At 27.7% G+C, this 19,507-nt stretch overlaps 2 protein-coding genes across 2 annotated transcripts; one reads left to right on the top strand and one right to left on the bottom strand.

The window, feature by feature from the left end:
* Positions 1-5,693: 5,693 nt before the first annotated feature.
* On the top strand, positions 5,694-8,594 carry LOC124944821 (acetolactate synthase 3, chloroplastic). The gene is made up of 2 exons (XM_047485168.1): positions 5,694-7,067; positions 7,989-8,594. Exons 1-2 carry the CDS (start codon positions 5,694-5,696, stop codon positions 8,592-8,594), a joined length of 1,980 nt encoding a protein of 659 aa, XP_047341124.1.
* Positions 8,595-17,377: 8,783 nt separating this feature from the next.
* LOC124945864 (F-box protein At5g50450-like) lies at positions 17,378-18,990 on the bottom strand. Its single transcript, XM_047486379.1, has 3 exons — positions 18,767-18,990; positions 18,512-18,674; positions 17,378-18,420 (listed from the first exon to the last, which is right to left on the bottom strand). Exons 1-3 carry the CDS (start codon positions 18,931-18,933, stop codon positions 17,617-17,619), a joined length of 1,134 nt encoding a protein of 377 aa, XP_047342335.1. The 5' UTR covers positions 18,934-18,990; the 3' UTR covers positions 17,378-17,616.
* Positions 18,991-19,507: the final 517 nt, after the last annotated feature.

The raw sequence follows: 19,507 nt of genomic DNA, 5'->3' as shown, positions 1-19,507 counted from the left end.
GTAATCGACATAACCAAATAATTTCACAGGCAGCAGCAGGACAACAAGAAGGTACTTATCATTTTTAATCTTTTTCTCTTCGTTTTCTTCTCTCTTCTTTCAAATTCATTGATCATCCACCTAAAAAGTAGCTCTTCTTCGTTTCTGTTTCTGACCAACAAAATGAACAACCCACAACAACCAAACCAAACTCATTAAATCATTTTTCTCAAAAAAACCAAATCAAATTCAACTCTCTATCCTCGACAACAACAACCAAAACCAAGATCAATTAAACCAAATTTTACAAACACGTGGAAAAAATAAACCAAATTTAACTCCCTATTTTCAACAACAACCAAAACTAAGACCAATCAAACAAGATTCACAAACACAGGGAAAAACTAAATCAAATTTCACTCCCTATTTTTCAACAACAACAACCAAAACCAATCAAACCAAGCTTCACAAACTCACTTCCGATTTCCTCTCCTCTAAGACTAATAATAAAGCCAACATTCTTATGAACCATCTAATTCAACCAAATCAACCTAAATATCTAAAAAGAAAAGACATTATTAAAAACAATAAGAATGAATTACTAGAGTTTTCCATAAATGATCAAGATAACCATTGATGAATGCAGTAGAAGATTATTACTTGATTGATTCAAGAATAATAACAAAACTCTAATACCATGTTAGAATAATAGAAAATTATTGTATTGAATTGATATTATTTGAATTACATAGGTTATAGGTTGTGTCTGTTATATATACATTAAATTAGACTTATAAGAAAACTAATATAATATTTATATTATCATAGTTTATAATATTGTGATAATATTTTATCGATATAATATTTTATATTTTAAAAATAAATAAAAATAAATAAATATAAATTGGATAAAGTGATCTGTATAAAAATTATACATCAATAAAATTGAGTTTCAACCTAAAATAACTCAAGTATTCATTTGTCTTACTTTATAGATCAAATATTTTAACATTTCTACGTAATAAGGGTAATTTATAATGTCATACTAAATACTAAATATATGAATATATTAGTAAATACACCTTGCATTGAAATACTCGATAACTGTTCTTATATATAAGATAACCGTTCTTATATATATAATACAATCGTTCTTATACACCATGCTAAATGTATTATATATATATCAAAATTATTATTTTTATTAAAAACAAATTAAAATAGAATATTAGAATTATAAATCTTATTAAAATAAAATTATTTATTAGTGATATTATGAAATGCAGAGTCGTTTAAACATAACGAAAAAATATAATATTTATGAAGAAAAAATCAAACAAATATTAAAAAATTAATGTGTACGAATATCTTCTAAAAGGGCAACGAGCTCACAACTGAATTTGTCGGCTTCATAAAACGAACATCGTATAATGTCAAGATGATAGCATTGTGAAGGATCTGTAACGGTCGTTTGAAATTGTTGAAGGTTCTACGATTTTTCTCCAAACCAAATTATCCACCAAAAAATTATAGAGATATTATCCTAATTGTTTCATATCTGCAAATTTAGTCGCCTTAATCCACGATTTCCACCACGTAGTAATGGTTCTCGACATAACTCAACGAATACCAGTAATACTCCAAATACCAACGACACCCTTACAATATAAAAGAAGACGAGGGGTCGTCATCACTTTCTTAAGACACAAACGACATCGACTAACTAAGATAATACCCTTGTGCATATATCTATCATTAGTTGAAATACCATCGTGGATTACACTCCACCCAAAAACGGATATATTATTGAGAATCCTAGACTCCCATAATTTCTCCTGGTGCAACTCCTTTGGAATAACTCTATCAAAAAGAGAATAGCAATGTTTCACATGAAACTTATTCAAATCTCTCCATCGCATTGCATCATGGTTCAATGGAGACACTCATTTGTTGGCCACTAGGGATAACAATCTATTATGAGAAGAATTTTCCTCAAATGATAACAACCTTCTATATCTGATACGATTCACAAACCCTTGAGAGTGATGATCGTACATGTTCTTGACAGTGGCATCTCACAAATAACAATGGCTAATGTGGGAAAGAAAACATCAAAACACTTACCTCCACATTATGCATCCACCCAAAAACGAATTGATGAACCATTGCCCACGGTAAACGAAAATGGTCAAGATAACTTTTCCACATAATTGATATGTCTTTTCATATGTTACATCACACAGGGTGATATGATATTTTTGTGAACCACTCATATATTATTTCATATTTAATTATAATCATATTAACCTAGAAACTTTCTTGTTCCGAACTCATTTTACAAATGTTTATTATTATATTTCAAACTAATATTAGAATATTGTGTTTATTTAAAAACAAGTAAAACTGAAATTGGAGTTTATTTAAGTTCGAACAAATAAATGTTATTAAATTTACTAGTATATAATTATATATATAATTAAAATATATTTTAAAATATTATTTCATCTAAATTCATATTTCAATATTAAAAAATAATAATAAATTTATAAATTTATTTTTTAATCCCGTGCAGCATAATGGTTCCTGTTCTTTATAATTTTAAAATATTAAGGGGCGGAATAATAGGAGCTACTGAATTTTTTTCTTAATTCAAATGTCACATAAGAAAGGATGTGTACTATATAAAAGAAAAAACCTACATGGTATACTAATTTTCAAACATTAAGTTAATAAAATAGTTATAATATAATTGACACTTTTACCCAAGTTGATATTTATAAAATCTTTGAACGATGCATAATTATGAAGAGAATTGTATAGTATCTAGGATAGGAGGTTGGGATGGGGAATGTATTTATCATTTTTCCTGTTTTTATTTTGTTTTGTTTTTAATATCATTTCTGTCATGTTTGGTTTTGTTCAGTTTCAAGAAATCTCAACGGGGCACGTTAATAAAATATTTTAAAAAAAAATTATATAAACGAATTTTTTTATATAATATATATTGTAATATATTAAAATTTTATATTATTATAAAGAAATAAATTTACAACTCTTATAAAATATAATGTATAAATATATTAGTGATTTAATATATATTTAATTATGTTTATAGTGTTCGGGACAGAATTTGGACGAGATCGGAGCAGGGGACATAAATAACATCCCCGTTCAGTTTTAGAGAAAAACCGTACCAAACAGAAAAATTCGGTCCGATTTTTGCGGGACAATTTTAAATTGTCATCTTGATAGTATCATTTAAATAATAAATTCTATTTTAACAAAAATAAATAAATAAATTTACTTAATTTTTCGATTTGTCAAGAAAAGACCGGTGACTACTTTTAAAAATCAAATTCACCTTTACAACTATCACAATGCGTTGTATCATTGATGTTTTTATAGTGTGGTTTTAAGATATTCTTAAATATATGAATCATAATAAAGTTGAATAAAATATTTTGAACTATTGCATTTACCTTATATAGAATAATGGTTTATTATAATTTTCTTTTCTTTTTTATATTATAAGAATAATCAAAAGTAATAAATGTGGTGGAAATATAATTTTGGCTAAAACAGAATTTTCATCAAGTATTTCTAAAATATTATAATTTTGAATTCCATTTATTCATCTTGATCATTACTTTTATTTAGTCTATAATTAATGAATCCTAGACATAAAATCCTAATTTTATTTTCTCTTTTTAGTGAAAATAAATAATGTGTCCCTAATAAAACTATATTACTGATTCAACCACTAAATTTAAGAGTAATGTTAAAATAAATTATCTTATAAGATTATAATACTATTTTATAATATAATATTATTATTTTAATTAGTATTACTATATTTGTTATTATCATTCTTTTTCATTAGAAAATAAAATTATTTTGAATCAATTGAATAATAATTTCTTCTCAACTAATAAGATTTTGTCTAGATTGGGTAAATATAAAACTAAAAAGTGAAACTAATGATAGTTAGAACTTTAAATTATAATTTCACTATAATAAAATATGAAGCTAGAATAAAGTATGAAGATTGTATATTAAGAGAAAATAATCGACATGATTATGCATAGAGAAAAATTAAATGAATTCAAGCACTAAATATAAGTTGGATAAAGTGATCCATATACAATTCAACCTAGGGTAATTGAAGTAATAATGTGTCTTTAAATGTTTTAGATTATAATTAAAGACAGGTCCTGAAAATTGGGCTGACCCAGACCAGTTTTTTTTTATGTTTTTTTTTAAACAAAGACCATAATTTTTTTGGGGGTCATCAGGCCGTGTAAAGGTGAGTCTCGTGACCTCGTCCTAGGATCGATTTTTGGTCATTAGGCTGTGTAAGGGGTGAGTCTCGTGAGCTCGTCTTGGTCGATCCTGCTCATGACTATCATAATTGACTGATTATCCACGAGTAGTCATTTAATTACGAACAATTTAAATAGATTAGTTGTAATATCAATTAAAACCAATTGTTACTTGCGAAATCTGAAACTTAACAAAGGGGTTGATAGGTAATTGTTTCTAATAATTGTACACAAAATGTCCTACAACTCAAGATTTCCTTTTTTATATTTCACTCCCAACAATAAATAATATATCTTAAAATATGTTTGTCTGTATCTAATAAGTAATTCGTTCAGTAGAATTTTGAAGGATGCATCAGGTAAGTGTGAAGGATCTAAGAAATTAAAAAAAAATTAAATTTGATTAGTATGATCATATTATTTATCCACAAAAATAAATTTCAAAAAAATGTATATTTAAGAAACTACAATAAATGTAAAATCATCAACTTCAAACAAATTCATATACAAATACTCAATAATGAGTATGAGTGTGAATAAAATATCTATTTAACCAATAAAAAATGAATACGCCACAAATATGGAGAATATGTACAAAATATGTACCTATTTTGAACGCAAAGTAACTAATATTATAATATTTTAAATGTTTATGTAATAAATCAAGAAAACATAATTAAAAAAAATTAAAAAATGATCCCACTTTAATTTATTTAACCCCACCTAATTATATTTTTTTTTTATCATCGTCCTTTAGGGTTTTTGGCTCAAAATTTTAAATTTTCTCAAATTCTCTTTTTTAGAATTAAATTATAACACCGAGAATTAGGGTGGAACTGAATTTGATCGGACATATGATAGATAAAACAAAAGACAACTTATGATTTCGCGTATGCATGCAGACTTTCTCTTTTTTTATAATTCACGGGACAGACATAACGATAACGATTGAATAAGTCTTGTTCCTCTGCTGTAGTGGAGCCTATCAATATAGAATCAAACTAAAACTCAAGCTCATACAAAGTAAATCCGCTAGAAAGGCACAATAAGCTTTCCAAACCGGCATGACTATATTTTTGACTTGGTCGAAAATAAAACTAGATATTTTCAACTAGCACAAAAACTAGACGAATGACAATTTCATATACTTATCATTTTCTTATTTTTCCAATACAACAGGTTAAACTATTCATTTTGAAATATTCATATAATTAACAAAATATTTTAAAGTATTATTTAATCTAAATACATTTCTTAATAAAATATTTAAAAATAATAATTTTTTATTCTAAAAACTCAGATACAGCTTTCCAAACCGGCATGGCTATATTATTTATTTTTATGTCCAAAAAAAACAAACTAACGGCTATATATATTGAAGTAATTCAACTGCATATGGCGCCACCGCCATTAAAAGACCAATCTTTACTTTCTCTGAATTCAAAAATGTCCTATACAATCTCCACCATGAATCCCACCATTTCCAAATCTTCAAAACTCATTCTTTACAAACATAATTCTCGCCACCGCCACCGCCGCCTCTCCCTCTCCAATATCCTCTCACGCCCCATACCACCTCTCACCGCCGCCGCCGCCACCACCACCACCTCGCCGGAATCTCTCAAACTCAAATCCCCACCAAACGAACCCATGAAAGGTTGCGACATTCTCATCAAATCTCTAGAAAAACATGGCGTAACCGTCGTTTTCGCCTATCCAGGCGGCGCAACACTAGAAATTCACCAAGCCTTAACTCGCTCCAAAATCATCAAAACCATCCTTCCCCGCCACGAACAAGGCGGGATTTTCGCCGCCTCCGGTTACGCAAGAGCCTCCGGTTTACCCGGAGTCTGCATTGCTACCTCTGGTCCGGGGGCCACGAATCTAATCAGTGGCATCGCAGATGCCATGATGGATAGTATTCCGATCATCGCTATAACGGGTCAAGTCCCGACTAAAATGATCGGAACCGATGCTTTCCAAGAAACCCCGATTGTTGAATTAACAAAATCGATCACAAAACACAGTTATCTTGTCTTAGACGTGAATGATATTCCTAGAATTGTTAAAGAAGCTTTCTTTATAGCCAACTCTGGTCGACCCGGTCCAATCTTGATCGATATTCCGAAAGACATACAACAACAATTTGCGATTCCGAATTGGGATCAACCCATGAGATTGCCTGGTTATATGTCTAGACTACCCAAACCACCAAAGATTTCATCTTTGGAACAGATTGTGAAGTTAATTTTAGAATCGAAAAAACCGGTTTTATACGTTGGTGGGGGGTGTTTGAATTCGAGTGAGGAATTGAAGAAATTTGTTGAATTAACTAAGATTCCAGTAACGAGTACATTAATGGGTCTTGGGTGTTATCCATGTAGAGATGAATTGTCTCTTCAAATGCTTGGAATGCATGGTACTGTTTATGCTAATTATGCTGTGGATAGAACAGATTTGTTGCTTGCATTTGGAGTTAGGTTTGATGATCGGGTGACTGGAAAGCTTGAGTCTTTTGCTAGTAGAGCTAAGATTGTTCATGTTGATATTGATTCTGCTGAGATTGGGAAGAACAAGAAACCATATGTGTCTGTTTGTGGAGATTTGAAATTGGTTTTGAGAGGGATAAATGAGATTTTGGAGAAGAAAGGTGTTTGGAATGAGCTTGATTTTCAGTCATGGAGAGATGAGGTTCAAGAACAGAAGAGGAAGTTTCCATTAAGTTACAAGACATTTGGTGATGCCATTCCTCCCCAATACCCTATTCAGGTTCTTCTTCTCTTCCTTCTTTTTTTTTAAAAAAAAAAAATATATATATATATATATAAAAAAAAATAAAAATTTAAAACAAACTCATTTAAGTAAACAACGAACGTTGAAATAGAACAAGTAGAACGAACCAATAAATAGTGTCGAAAAAATCTCAAAATTATAATTGACCTTACCGAAATATTAATATCGAGAAGCTTGTACATATTATGAAAATTAGTTTTAGTAACTCTAGTAAAAAAATATAAAAAAAATAACTCTAGATCGGATTATTTTGTTTCATGTGATGCCAAAAACGAAAAATACGAATTTAAGAAAGAATCACCAACATAATCGGAATGTATGATTGAGTACAAACGACCTACCAACGGTAGAGTATTATTCAAATTGTAAAATTTCGATATAAAAAATCTGATCCGACTAAATAAAATGCCGAACCGAAGAAAGCTTAACACCAACTTAAATTTGTGATAAAAAAAATTAGATCTTCCTATATTAGAATAGTCATCAAAAGAACCTAGAAGAAGAAATATTTTCAACTTTTTAGAGTTTTTTATTTTTTAATGAGAATTTTTTTATATTATACATACTAAAATATATCTTTTAAAATAAAAATACCCTTTACTTTTGTAAATATATATACTTATATCCTAATGTCTTTTTTATTATCTAAATCACTTTAATTAATCTTATAACCATATGAAAATAATCACTCATAGATATTCATATAACCTTGACCAAAACAATACATTTTTTCTTATTCATTTTGTCTTTCTTTACATGAGATAGTTATCAGTATTTTCAACCCATGAAAATAGTCTTTGCCTAAACCAAATAGTTCTCATTAAAATTAAATAAATTAAATAGTTATGGCTACATTGATTTAAGCTTCTACTTTCTTCCTCATAATTTCCCATATAGGTTCTTGATGAGTTAACCAATGGAAACGCCATTATAAGTAGTGGGGTTGGGCAGCATCAAATGTGGACAGCCCAACATTATAAACATCAAAACCCACGTCAATGGTTATCATCTAGTGGTCTAGGAGCCATGGGTTTTGGTTTGCCAGCAGCAATAGGCGCAGCAATTGCTAAACCAGACTCTATAATTGTAGACATTGATGGAGATGGAAGTTTCATGATGAACATTCAAGAATTAGCCACAGTTCGGGTTGAGAATCTTCCTGTTAAGATAATGGTGTTAAATAATCAGTATTTGGGTATGGCTGTACAATGGGAGGACCGATTTTACAAAGCAAACCGTGGGCATAGTTTTTTGGGTAACCCTTCAAAAGAGTTTGAAATATTTCCAGATATGTTAATGTTTGCTAGGGCTTGTGATATACCAGGTGCTAGGGTTACAAAGAAAGAGGAGGTAAGAGATGCAATTGTGAAGATGTTGGATACACCTGGACCTTATTTGCTGGATGTTATTGTGCCTCATTTAGAACATGTTTTGCCTATGATCCCTCTTGGTGGTGTTTTTAATGATGTTATTATTGAGGGTGATGGGAGATCTAAATATTAATTATTCATCATTTCATTATTCAAATCAATAATTTGTTTCTTCTTTCTATAAGAAGAGCTTGTGTGTCAAATCTATCTATATGAGTGTGTACTAGTGTTTTTTTTTTTTTGTTTTTTTTATATTTTTTTATTTTTTTAGTGGAGGTTAGAATGTAAAATAATATATTTATAAGATATTATCATAAAATGATAAATTATGATAATATTAATATTATATTATTATATTATTATATTAGTTTCCTTACGAGCTTAATAGTCTCTATAATATAAATAACTTATGTAATTCGATATAACATTAATCCAATACAATCTCTTCATTCTGATCTTAAAAAATTCTAAACTAAATAGTTGAAACGATTATGTGTCGGTAAATGAGATTTAAATTTTTTTATAAATGTGAATTGTATTTGGACTCTAATCGGTGATGATCCATTTGCCTAGTTTATTATACTCACATGGGTCACAGGGACCTCAAGTTCGGGTGATACAATTATATCATAATTTAATCTTTTGCCTTGTTCTCTCTGGATTTTTTAAAAAACCCACTCCAAATCATTTTTCTAATCAATCACTTCTCAACAATCACATCACTCATTTCATTAATCAAAATACTAAAATACCCTCTATTTTAAATTATTATTTTTTATTTTATTCATATATATCAATACCTTTTAAGTCTTTTTACCAAAAATAATCATTACCTCCTCAAAATCATCATTAAGCATTACCTTTTTCCCTCTCTAGGTTTTTTCAAAACCCCCAATCCAATTGTGAGTTACTTTTAAAATTGAATCGTGGTGCATGATTAATTTGTTGTCTAAACTATTAATTATTATAGTTTACTTTTTTGCTCACAAGCATTATGGACATCCAATTGAATATGTTATAATAAAACCTAACCTAAACAAAAGAAAAAGAATTAAACAAAGAAACCTATAAATAATCATTAGAATTCTTTTCTAAATTTTGTCTTAGGGAATCATCAATTAGCAATTAAAGAATATCTCAAAAGGTTAAAATTAGTTACAAATCTATATGAAGATAAGTTAACTTTGTGTTCTTCAAATCTTTAAATTAGTTGAGAGTAATTTTTTATAAGAGATAAATTTTGATTAGTCATCTTAAGTCCTCTCACTTGACACTTCTTCAATCAATTCAATTAATTTATCAATCAAAATAACATAATATCATTTATTTATTTTTATATCATACATACACACAAATATGCACAAATGTGCCACTATGAGAGATGGATTTACTAATTGATTTTTTTTTATAAGATTTAGGAAGATCACACTTTAGTTAATAAAAAAACGTAATCATCATTAAATAATAAACATAAATATTTTTTACTTTTATATCTTTTGCTAATAAAGAACAAAAAAAAACAAAAAAAAGTCTAATTTATAGAACAAGTCATCATTTCACTTCCAACTCAACATTAATTTGGATTTCTTTAAATTTTAATAATGAAAAACTCTCCTATTAAAAATGCAACCACATGAGAATGAACAACACCTACAAGACTACAAGTCAATATGTTCTAACTCAAACCTAAAATATTAATTTGAGTAAGTTAATTTAGGTTGAATTAAGTATGGGTTGGGTTAGAGTTACTCAAATTACTCAAATTAAATAAATTTAATTCTCTCTTATTTAGAGCTGCAAATGAGTCAATCCGAGCTCGAACCAGCTTAAGCTCGAGTTCGATTCGATTAATTATTTATTAGCTCAAACCAGCTTAAGCTCGAGTTCAACTCGATTAATTATTTATTAGCTCGACTCGAGCTTGAACGAATTTATAAATTTGACCTCGAGCTCGACTCGACTATTTATCTTCAAGCTCGGCTCGACTCGAAAGCTTGAACTAAAATTAAATTTTCAAACTCGAATTTGATCTTGAATTCAAACCAAAATTTATATTCAAAATGAAAATATCAAATTTTCATACTCATTCAACATTAAAACCATAATATTTTAAAATGAAAAATCAATTAAAGCAAATCAATATTTAATCATCAATAACAAATAATATAATATATCGATCTAACAAAGCCACAATAGACATTTTAAGTGGAGTCTATTGAGAGAAACTAATCAATAATCGAAAAAAACATAACTATTAACATAATCATCAAATACCTATAAGGTCTCTAAGTCCTCTCTCATTACGAATATGTCTCGCAAGTTCAATATCTTTAGGCATAATAGTCATCCGTTTGGCATGGATAGCATACAGATTAGTGTCTTCAAATATACTAACTAAATAAGCCTCAATTGCCACTTAGAGAGAAACTATGACGGAACTCTAAAATCTCAGAACTGTAATGAAATCTTGTGCAATCTCACGAACAAATCTTTGGAATGAAAGTTTACGGATCAAAAGCTTCATACTCTTTTGGTACTTACGGATCACTGTCAAAGCAACTGTTCCTGGCGAAACTTGTGAGGCTTCTTCACACCTTCGGTAGCTGGAGAAGATTTTATAGTTTCCTTCATCGCTAGTTACTTCCTCAACTCATTGTCTCTACTCTCTAGTTGTTTCCTAGCGAAGTCTTTTTTGTGCATATCATTTGAATAAATGAGATAATATGGAGAAATAAAAAAAATTGTGAATGAATGAGAGAAATTGAATAAATGAGAGATAATGTGGAGAAATGAAAAAATTTTGTGAATGAGTGAGAGAAATTGAATAAATGAGAAATAATATGAAGAACTCTTGTGAAAAAGTAAGAAAAATAGTGAATATGAAAAGTCATGTATGATATGATGATGTATTAGAGAATTATGGTTTTTCTTTTTAAATTTTGGGTCGTAAAATATAATAATGTGAATTGTGGGACTGCCATGTGGAAGTTGAAAAGAGAGTGAAGAAAAAATATTTGTTTTAGAATTTATGTTTTAATATTAAAATAAATAATTAAAATATATTATATATTATTAGGCTCGAAAAAGCTCGACAAACCATCAAGCCAGTATTATATGAGTTCGAGCTCGACTTGAATACTAAACGAGTCGGCTCGAGCTCGACTCGAGCTTTGACCGAGCGACATGCGAGCAGCTCACGAGCGGCTTGACTCATTTTCAGCCCTACTCTTATTAATCCAATATAAACTAACCATCTTCCAACTTCAATATATTTTTTTGATTTTTACTACGTTGATTTCCATTACAGTCAAATAGAAAATAATTTAAAATTTTAAAACTCATTAATAATATATTTATTAATTATAGTCTAGCCATATAAAACTAACCTATCACAATTATTCTAAAACTCTTTAATAAAATTATATGTTTATGAAAATTAACATAGTTTATCAAATTCAAGACTTTAAATGATTTAAATATTATTTAAATAATTCATATTAATCTCACATATTATTTCTTCAACTAATTTAGTAATTAAAATATCAAAATAATTTTTAAAAAAAATCAAAATTATGTTAAACGAATCAAAACAATGTATAATAATGTCAAAGACATATTAGACAGAGTAAAAATAAATAAATGGATCGAAAATTTTAAATGTGTCACAAATGTGTTAAACGGGCCAAAACGTGTTAAACATGTAAAAAACGTGTTAAACGTGTCAAAAATGTATTAAATGTGTCAAAATATGTCAAACGTGCCCAAACGTGTTAAACGTACCAAAATATGTTAAATGTGTCAAAAATTTGTTAAACTTGTCAAAAACGTGTTAAACATGTTTAAATGTGTCAAAAACATATTTAACATGTCAAAAGCGTGTTAAACATGCAAAACGTGTTAAACATGTCAAAAACGTGTTAAACGTGCCAAAAACGTGAAAAACGTGTTAAACATGTCAAAAACCTGTTAAACATGTCAAAAATGTGTTAAACGTGGCAAAAACATGTTAAACATGTTAAACATGCCAAAAACGTATAAAACGGAATAAAACGAGTTACATACTTATTAAAACTAAAAACGTATTAAGTGAGTCAAAAATAGGTCAAACGAATCAAATATTAGATAAAGTGTTGAATAAGTCAAAAACATATTAAATTAGGTAAAACGAATCAAATAATTGTTAAACGAATCAAAATGTGTGAACCGGGACAAAAACGTGTTAAATATTAAACGAGTAAAAAATATAATAAATATATTGCAAACTAAAATTTAGTTTAAGTTACCCAACCCATATTATTCATTAATATGGGTTGAATAATGGATTGACCAATTTTAATTTGGGTTGAATATGGATTGAGTTTTCCCAATTTGCACCCTTACAAGTCAATATGAGAGCTTTTCAAAGTTTTAAGTTAAACATAATTAAATTGATAGAATAATGTGAGCATATGGGAGATTTAATCTAACTTTTATTAATGCTTAAGATTATTTTATACATATTAATTACGAACTCGATTCGCACTTAAAACACCTTAAATAAAAAAAAAATCATAATGACGATATAGTGTAATGCTATCTTTCTATGATAAAAGAACAATGAAATATAACCAACTAAAGGTAAACATTTTTGTAGTGATAAGAGTGGTTCCTAATGGATCCAAATTCACGGTTAGTTTGGTTCCTATTTAAAACGCTTAAAAAAATGAAGTGTCATATTATCTTTTTATATTAAAATAAATTTAAAGAAAATATATATCCCTTTAAAGTGTTCTTAAATAGAATAATAAAACAAATCTCAATCTAATAAAACACATTTTCCACGGAAAACAAAAATTAAGTAGTTAATGAGGTGACATTTATAATATGAAACTTGTCTAGTGGACATGTTTAAGTATTAAATTTATTTCTAACCTTCTCCCTTAAATTGGTAATTCCTTATCAATTTATTCTAGGATCTTAACAAACTCCTAACAATCTTTGTATCTTCAAGAAAACATTAATCTTTATGACTTTGTCTTCATGTTTGCAATTTGAACTTGCAAATGAAAATGCAAGAGCTCGACAAGTGTTGATCGATAAACATTTATTTGTTTAAAACGATATAAAGTTCCACCTCCTTATCTTCCCCTCCCGCTACTTCTTCAGTCTTTCAACTTTGTCTCAGCATTTGCTTTGCCAATAAGCATCATGTTTAAACTTCTCTAGTCCTTTTCATCCCAAAAAGGTCAATCAAAACCCTAGAGTATAGTCATGTTTATAATTAGAACTATAATTTGTGTATTTTGTTTCTGATTTTCTTTTGCTAGTATTATAAATTAGGGGTGCAAGGTTTCAAAATTTTCATCAAACAATTTATCTAAAAAATAATAATTTAATTATATTAAATACTAAATTATATATATATATATATATATATATATATATATATATATATATATATTATGAAATTATAAATTTTCTAATTGTTTTGTTTAGCATAAGTCATCACTACTTATAAAGTTATATAAATTATAATATTTTAGCCCAAAAAATACAATTTTCCCAAATAAACACACATATAGTTTAAAAAACTATTATTTATTTATATTATCTCTCTTATTAACAACTCTATTATTAAATAAACTATTGAGACTTAAATGGTCCAGTTGTGAGCCCTTTAATGCTGAATTTAAGAAAATTGAATTTTCTAAATATCATAATTTTTTGAACCTATAAATGAATTTGCCAAAGGATTTCATGTCCAAGCCCAGCCCATTAATTTGAATTCATCTATACATATAAATTTCTGTCAATAATATAATGATGTTAAAATACTAAAGCCCTAATGGTTTGTCACTATACTGTTATGGGCTTAAAGCCCACCTATATTTTAATTGGAATTAAAAATATTTTAAACATAAATACAAGCCATCAAAACTCACAAAAGTTGGTAAGGATTCAATAAAATATTAACAAGTTGTAATATTATTGAGAATTTTCTTTAGATGGTAGGAATTTATTATAAAATATTAAGTATAAAATTAATTAAAAAATAATAATAAACAAATAACACTAAAATAATATTAATTACATTAATTTCATTATTTAAATAAATAATAAAAATAATTAATTTAAATATATAAATTCACATTTTTTAAATCAAATAAATTCGTAAAATAAAATTATTTACAAACTTGTAAAACTATAAAATCTTTAAAAAAAAAATCTTTAACTTTTTTTTATTAATTTAACTAATTTAGTAGTCACATATCAAATCCTTAATTTTCTTTAAAATTATAAAATTTTAATTTAAGATTTTAACTACCTTATTTATATGATTTTATCTAGGAGTGGGTTGGATAATATATATAAATTTTTTCGTATTAAAATTTTCGGTACAAGAAAATTATACAAATATATCACCGAAATCTCGGTATAATACAAGTAAAATACCGATTTCTATATAGTATCAGTATTATACCATTTATATAAAGAAAAAACATTTGTTATAAAAAAAAACACTAATTCAGTATAATAAAATATTCAATTTAAAACTCCAACCATTTTAGAGATTACAAATCAAAATTGTTTCACATCTTGTAAAATAAAATTAATAGGTATTGCATTAATTGAAATGATACAATAACCTTTTTTTTTTTTTAATCGTCAAATATTTGGTTTTATAATTGAATTAACATCAAATTTGTACCACCAAATTAAGCGGCTCATATTAGAGCAAATAAGAATTTACTTATTAATTATAATTTTTTTTAATTTTTTTTAAGGTATAAGAATTGACTCATTAATTATAACCTTTTGTTTATTTAAGGATGTTTTTAAATTTTATTTTGATGTTTCTTCTTTAAACTGTAAAACATATTGTGTAAGGTCAATTTCAATTTTTGCTCAAGAAATAAACACTTGACTAGACTATTTTGATACATTTTAGTTAACTTTTAACCAATCATATATCGTTAATTATTTTGTAATAATTTAGATTTTTTTTCCAATTAAACAAAATATCTCAATAGTTATATAAATAAATAACTTTATATGTTAAAAAAATAAAAAATACTTTATTATTATTGTTAATATTTTATTGCCACTCATTCTTATAATCTTGTCCTATAGTTATCCTTTTCACTTTCTACTATGTATGCCTTTCTTTATCATTCATTTATCTACTTTATCTCAATTGAATTCACTTTTTCTATTTCTAGGCCAGCAACATTGGTTCAATTTAAAGGGATTTTCTTATATAGTATTTGCTCATTTCTATTTGTATATATTTTAGTAAACCGTCAACCTAAAAGGGCATGATTGGTATAGAAAATTAAGATCCGGATAGAACTAGATTGGATCGGTTTATAATTATTTCGGTCAATTTTTTAGTTTCGGCTTACACCGTTCATTCCTAGTGCTTAAATAATTTTTAAAAATATAAAATTATTTATAACAAATAACATAAAATATAAATAACTTTAATTTTGAATTCAGTCAAGAAGAAGTAAATACCATTTTGGCCTCATCACTATTCACTAGTCAAAAGACTCAAAAAGACAGAAAAGAAAAGAAAAAAAAGCTGCAATCTTACAACAGACAACGGTAGAGAGCAATGAAAGAAAGGGAGAGAATACAAAATTCAGAGATATCATTTATATATTTGAAAACCGACTAATATATAGATCTAACTTTAAATATATATATTTTTTTTTAAATTTGAATAACCAATTAAAATATTCATTTTTATTTTTAAATTATGCATACAGGAATAAGAATCATGTATGTAAGACTTTTTAAATCAATTTATTATTTATGAAAGCTTTTTTTATATAAAACAAAAAAAAATATACTATTATTTTAATTAAAGTTGGGATAAAGAGCCATTATTTAATATATGGTCAATTTTGAGTTATTTGACTAAATTAATATTTAACCAAATCATAAATATAGTAGACTTTTTCATTGCATTCAGACATTAAAAAAATCCTTGGTGTATTCCATTTTTTATCCTAGATTACTATCTCAAATATTATATATAATTAAAAAAAAAAAACTCATTTTGTATCTCAAATAAAATATATATTTATTAAATTTGGACAGTAATTAAGTGAATCTTCTTATTTAATTTATTCATTTTAGAAAGAAAAAATATTTAATTATAATTTTTTGCTATTATTAAGCAAACACTCAAATAAAAAGAACTACTTAAATAACAAATTCAATCTATATTCTCTTAATTAAACTTTCATTAATAAAAAAAATACTAAATACTCTCTATTAGAAATTATTATTTTTTATTTTATTATTATATATATTAATAAACTTTAAGTACTTAGCACCAAAAAAAATATTTTCTTTAAAATCATTATTTTATAAATAATTAAAAAAAAACAAACCCAATACAAGATTTAAACTATGCAGTGATGTTTAAAATAATATATACACAAAAAAAATTATATTTGTCAAATCTATTAAAATAAAAATATTTTTTAAATAATATAAATAATTTAAAAGAAAAAAATCATAATATAATCTAGATAATGATTTATAAAATAATAGTGATTCAAAAAATAATCCCTCATTAACAATTTTAACTTATTTTTTAAAAATATCATTTATCATTTGATCCTAAAAAATTGAATGTCATAGATAAAAGAAACTCAATCAAACAAACCCCTTTATCTAAAAAATCTAGAAATCAAACATCCTAATCCAAAACTAACAGATTCCAATATTTTTTTAAAAAACTTGAAAAGATAAAAGAAAGAGGCTATAATGGTGCCAAGAGAACAGCATTACAATTGGGCCCCTATGATGTGGCAGTGCTGGCATGGGTTTTTTGTGACAAAATTAATCTGGTAACAAGTAGCTACTACCCACCCCCCACATACACCTTTTTCTCCAAATTTCAAATAATAATTATTAAATAATATGCATGCCGACATTTAATTAATACAAAATATATATTTAAAACCCAAAATTTCATTCAAAACCACCCATAAATACTTTCCCATATAATGTACAAGTTTCAAAATAAATATTTGTAAAATCCTTTCTGTTTTCTTTCTTCTTATAATAATAATAATAATAACTCTCAATTGTTTTACCAAAAACTAATTAAGAAAAAGATTTGAAGATTTACCAGTCTTGGTTGGGCTGGGATCTGCTGTCTTTCATCCATCTAATAAAGCCAGCGGAGCAACAACAACCACCTCACCATCTTCAATCTCAGCCACACGATCAACATCATCTTCTTCTTCATCTTCATCGTCTTCTTCATCTCCACCAATCCATGGTTCCATCGGAATACATTCAACCTTATGCCGGAGTTTCCAATCTTGTGCTTGACAACCACGTGAACAATAGTTAACAGTACTACACGCCGAACATCGTCGGTACTCATTCCGGCGAGTCTCCGGCCGACCACAACCGCTATGTGAACATAACCTAAGAGTTTCACCCGGTCCATATTCCTTTGATTCAAACCACTCCATTAAGAAACGGTTCACCGGATGTACTTCCCTAGCCGGCATATTATTATTATTATTAGGATAACCCGAACCGGAGACCAAACCGGAACCCGAACCGGATGGTGGTTGAATCATCTTGAGGAGACCATTAGCCTGTTGGCTAAGAGATAAACCAGGGCGAAAACCAGGGATGGAGCGTATAACGGACGCGAGTTCACGCGCGTTAGCCTGAATAAGAAGACGACGACCGGCTGTAACGCTTTGTTTTGCTCCGTAACCGTCTTGAAGGCAATGACCTAGTTCACGTAAAGCATCGATGTGACCGAGGAAGGCGGCGCGTGCACATAACGCTACGCCGGCACGTAAATCCTTATCGTTCTTCGTACCGCCGCTGCCGTTGAATTGAATAACGGCGAGAGAATATAAAGCCGGAGCGTGTGACTTAATCGCGGCTTTCGCCATTAAAGACGCTCCACTTGCTCGATTTTGAAAGCAATAAAAACGGATCTGAACGGTTTTAAAGAGAGAATCTCGTAAGATAATGAGTTTATTTGAAATGTTTGTATGTATGTATGTATGAAGTAAATAACTAACTAACCATTCCGAGACTGTAAGATGATTCAATACTTCCTGCGTTAACGCACTGTTTGAAGAAACGATGAGCAGATTCACACCAGTTTTTCGCTCTGATAGCGAATGTGTTCGAACCTGCTCTGGATAGAACCAGAGGATTTAAACCTAATCTATTCAGTTTCTTACATCTGTTTATCAACAAAACACCGTATCAATTCAAGCAAGAGAGAATACATACACATATATAGAAAGTTCATGAATAGAAACGATGTTTACGTACGTGATTAGAGCGCTGATGAAATCCGCAGGACATCGAGAAGTAGCGTTAAGCTTACAGAGAATGGAGATGACGATATCATCTGGTAATCTATCAAAGTAGTCAGATCTCTGTTCTTCATCTTCATCATCATCTTCAAACGAAGGTTTGAATCGTTTCCTTGGATACATCTATCGATTCGCCTTTCTCTTTCCGTTTCTCTCTCTCTATCTTCTGTTTGGCCTCTTACCAGTCGTGCTTATGGGGAACAGAACCGTTTATATATATATATATATATATATATTATATAAATAAAATATAAAAAAAACGAAATAGGAAAGAAATATTACAAATAAATAAATAAAAAAGAGACCCGAAATAACTGCAATAAATAAATAAAAAAGAAAAAGAATATTACAAATAGTGAATAGTAATTGGGTAGATAATGACGGTTGAATACTCTAAATAAAACTACCACTTTTAAATTACGGAGACACGTCACCTTTTTTTTTATTTATTAATACATACTATACGAAAGAAAGATAAAGGATCGTAATATTTTTTTGACTTATTTCTAAATTAATTATGTATGAATTAAATATTTATACTTTTTCTATAGAAAACGTTATTTATATATATATATATATATATATATTTATATATATATATATATATATATATATATATATATATATATAAACAACGTGCAATATCAATCACTAAAGTATTTTAATATTGTAAATTTAATTCAGTTATGACAAATAA

Source organism: Impatiens glandulifera, chromosome 7 (assembly GCF_907164915.1).
Source record: "Impatiens glandulifera chromosome 7, dImpGla2.1, whole genome shotgun sequence".
In the NCBI taxonomy this organism is placed as follows: Eukaryota; Viridiplantae; Streptophyta; class Magnoliopsida; order Ericales; family Balsaminaceae; genus Impatiens; species Impatiens glandulifera.
This window is presented reverse-complemented; position numbering and strand designations above follow the sequence as displayed.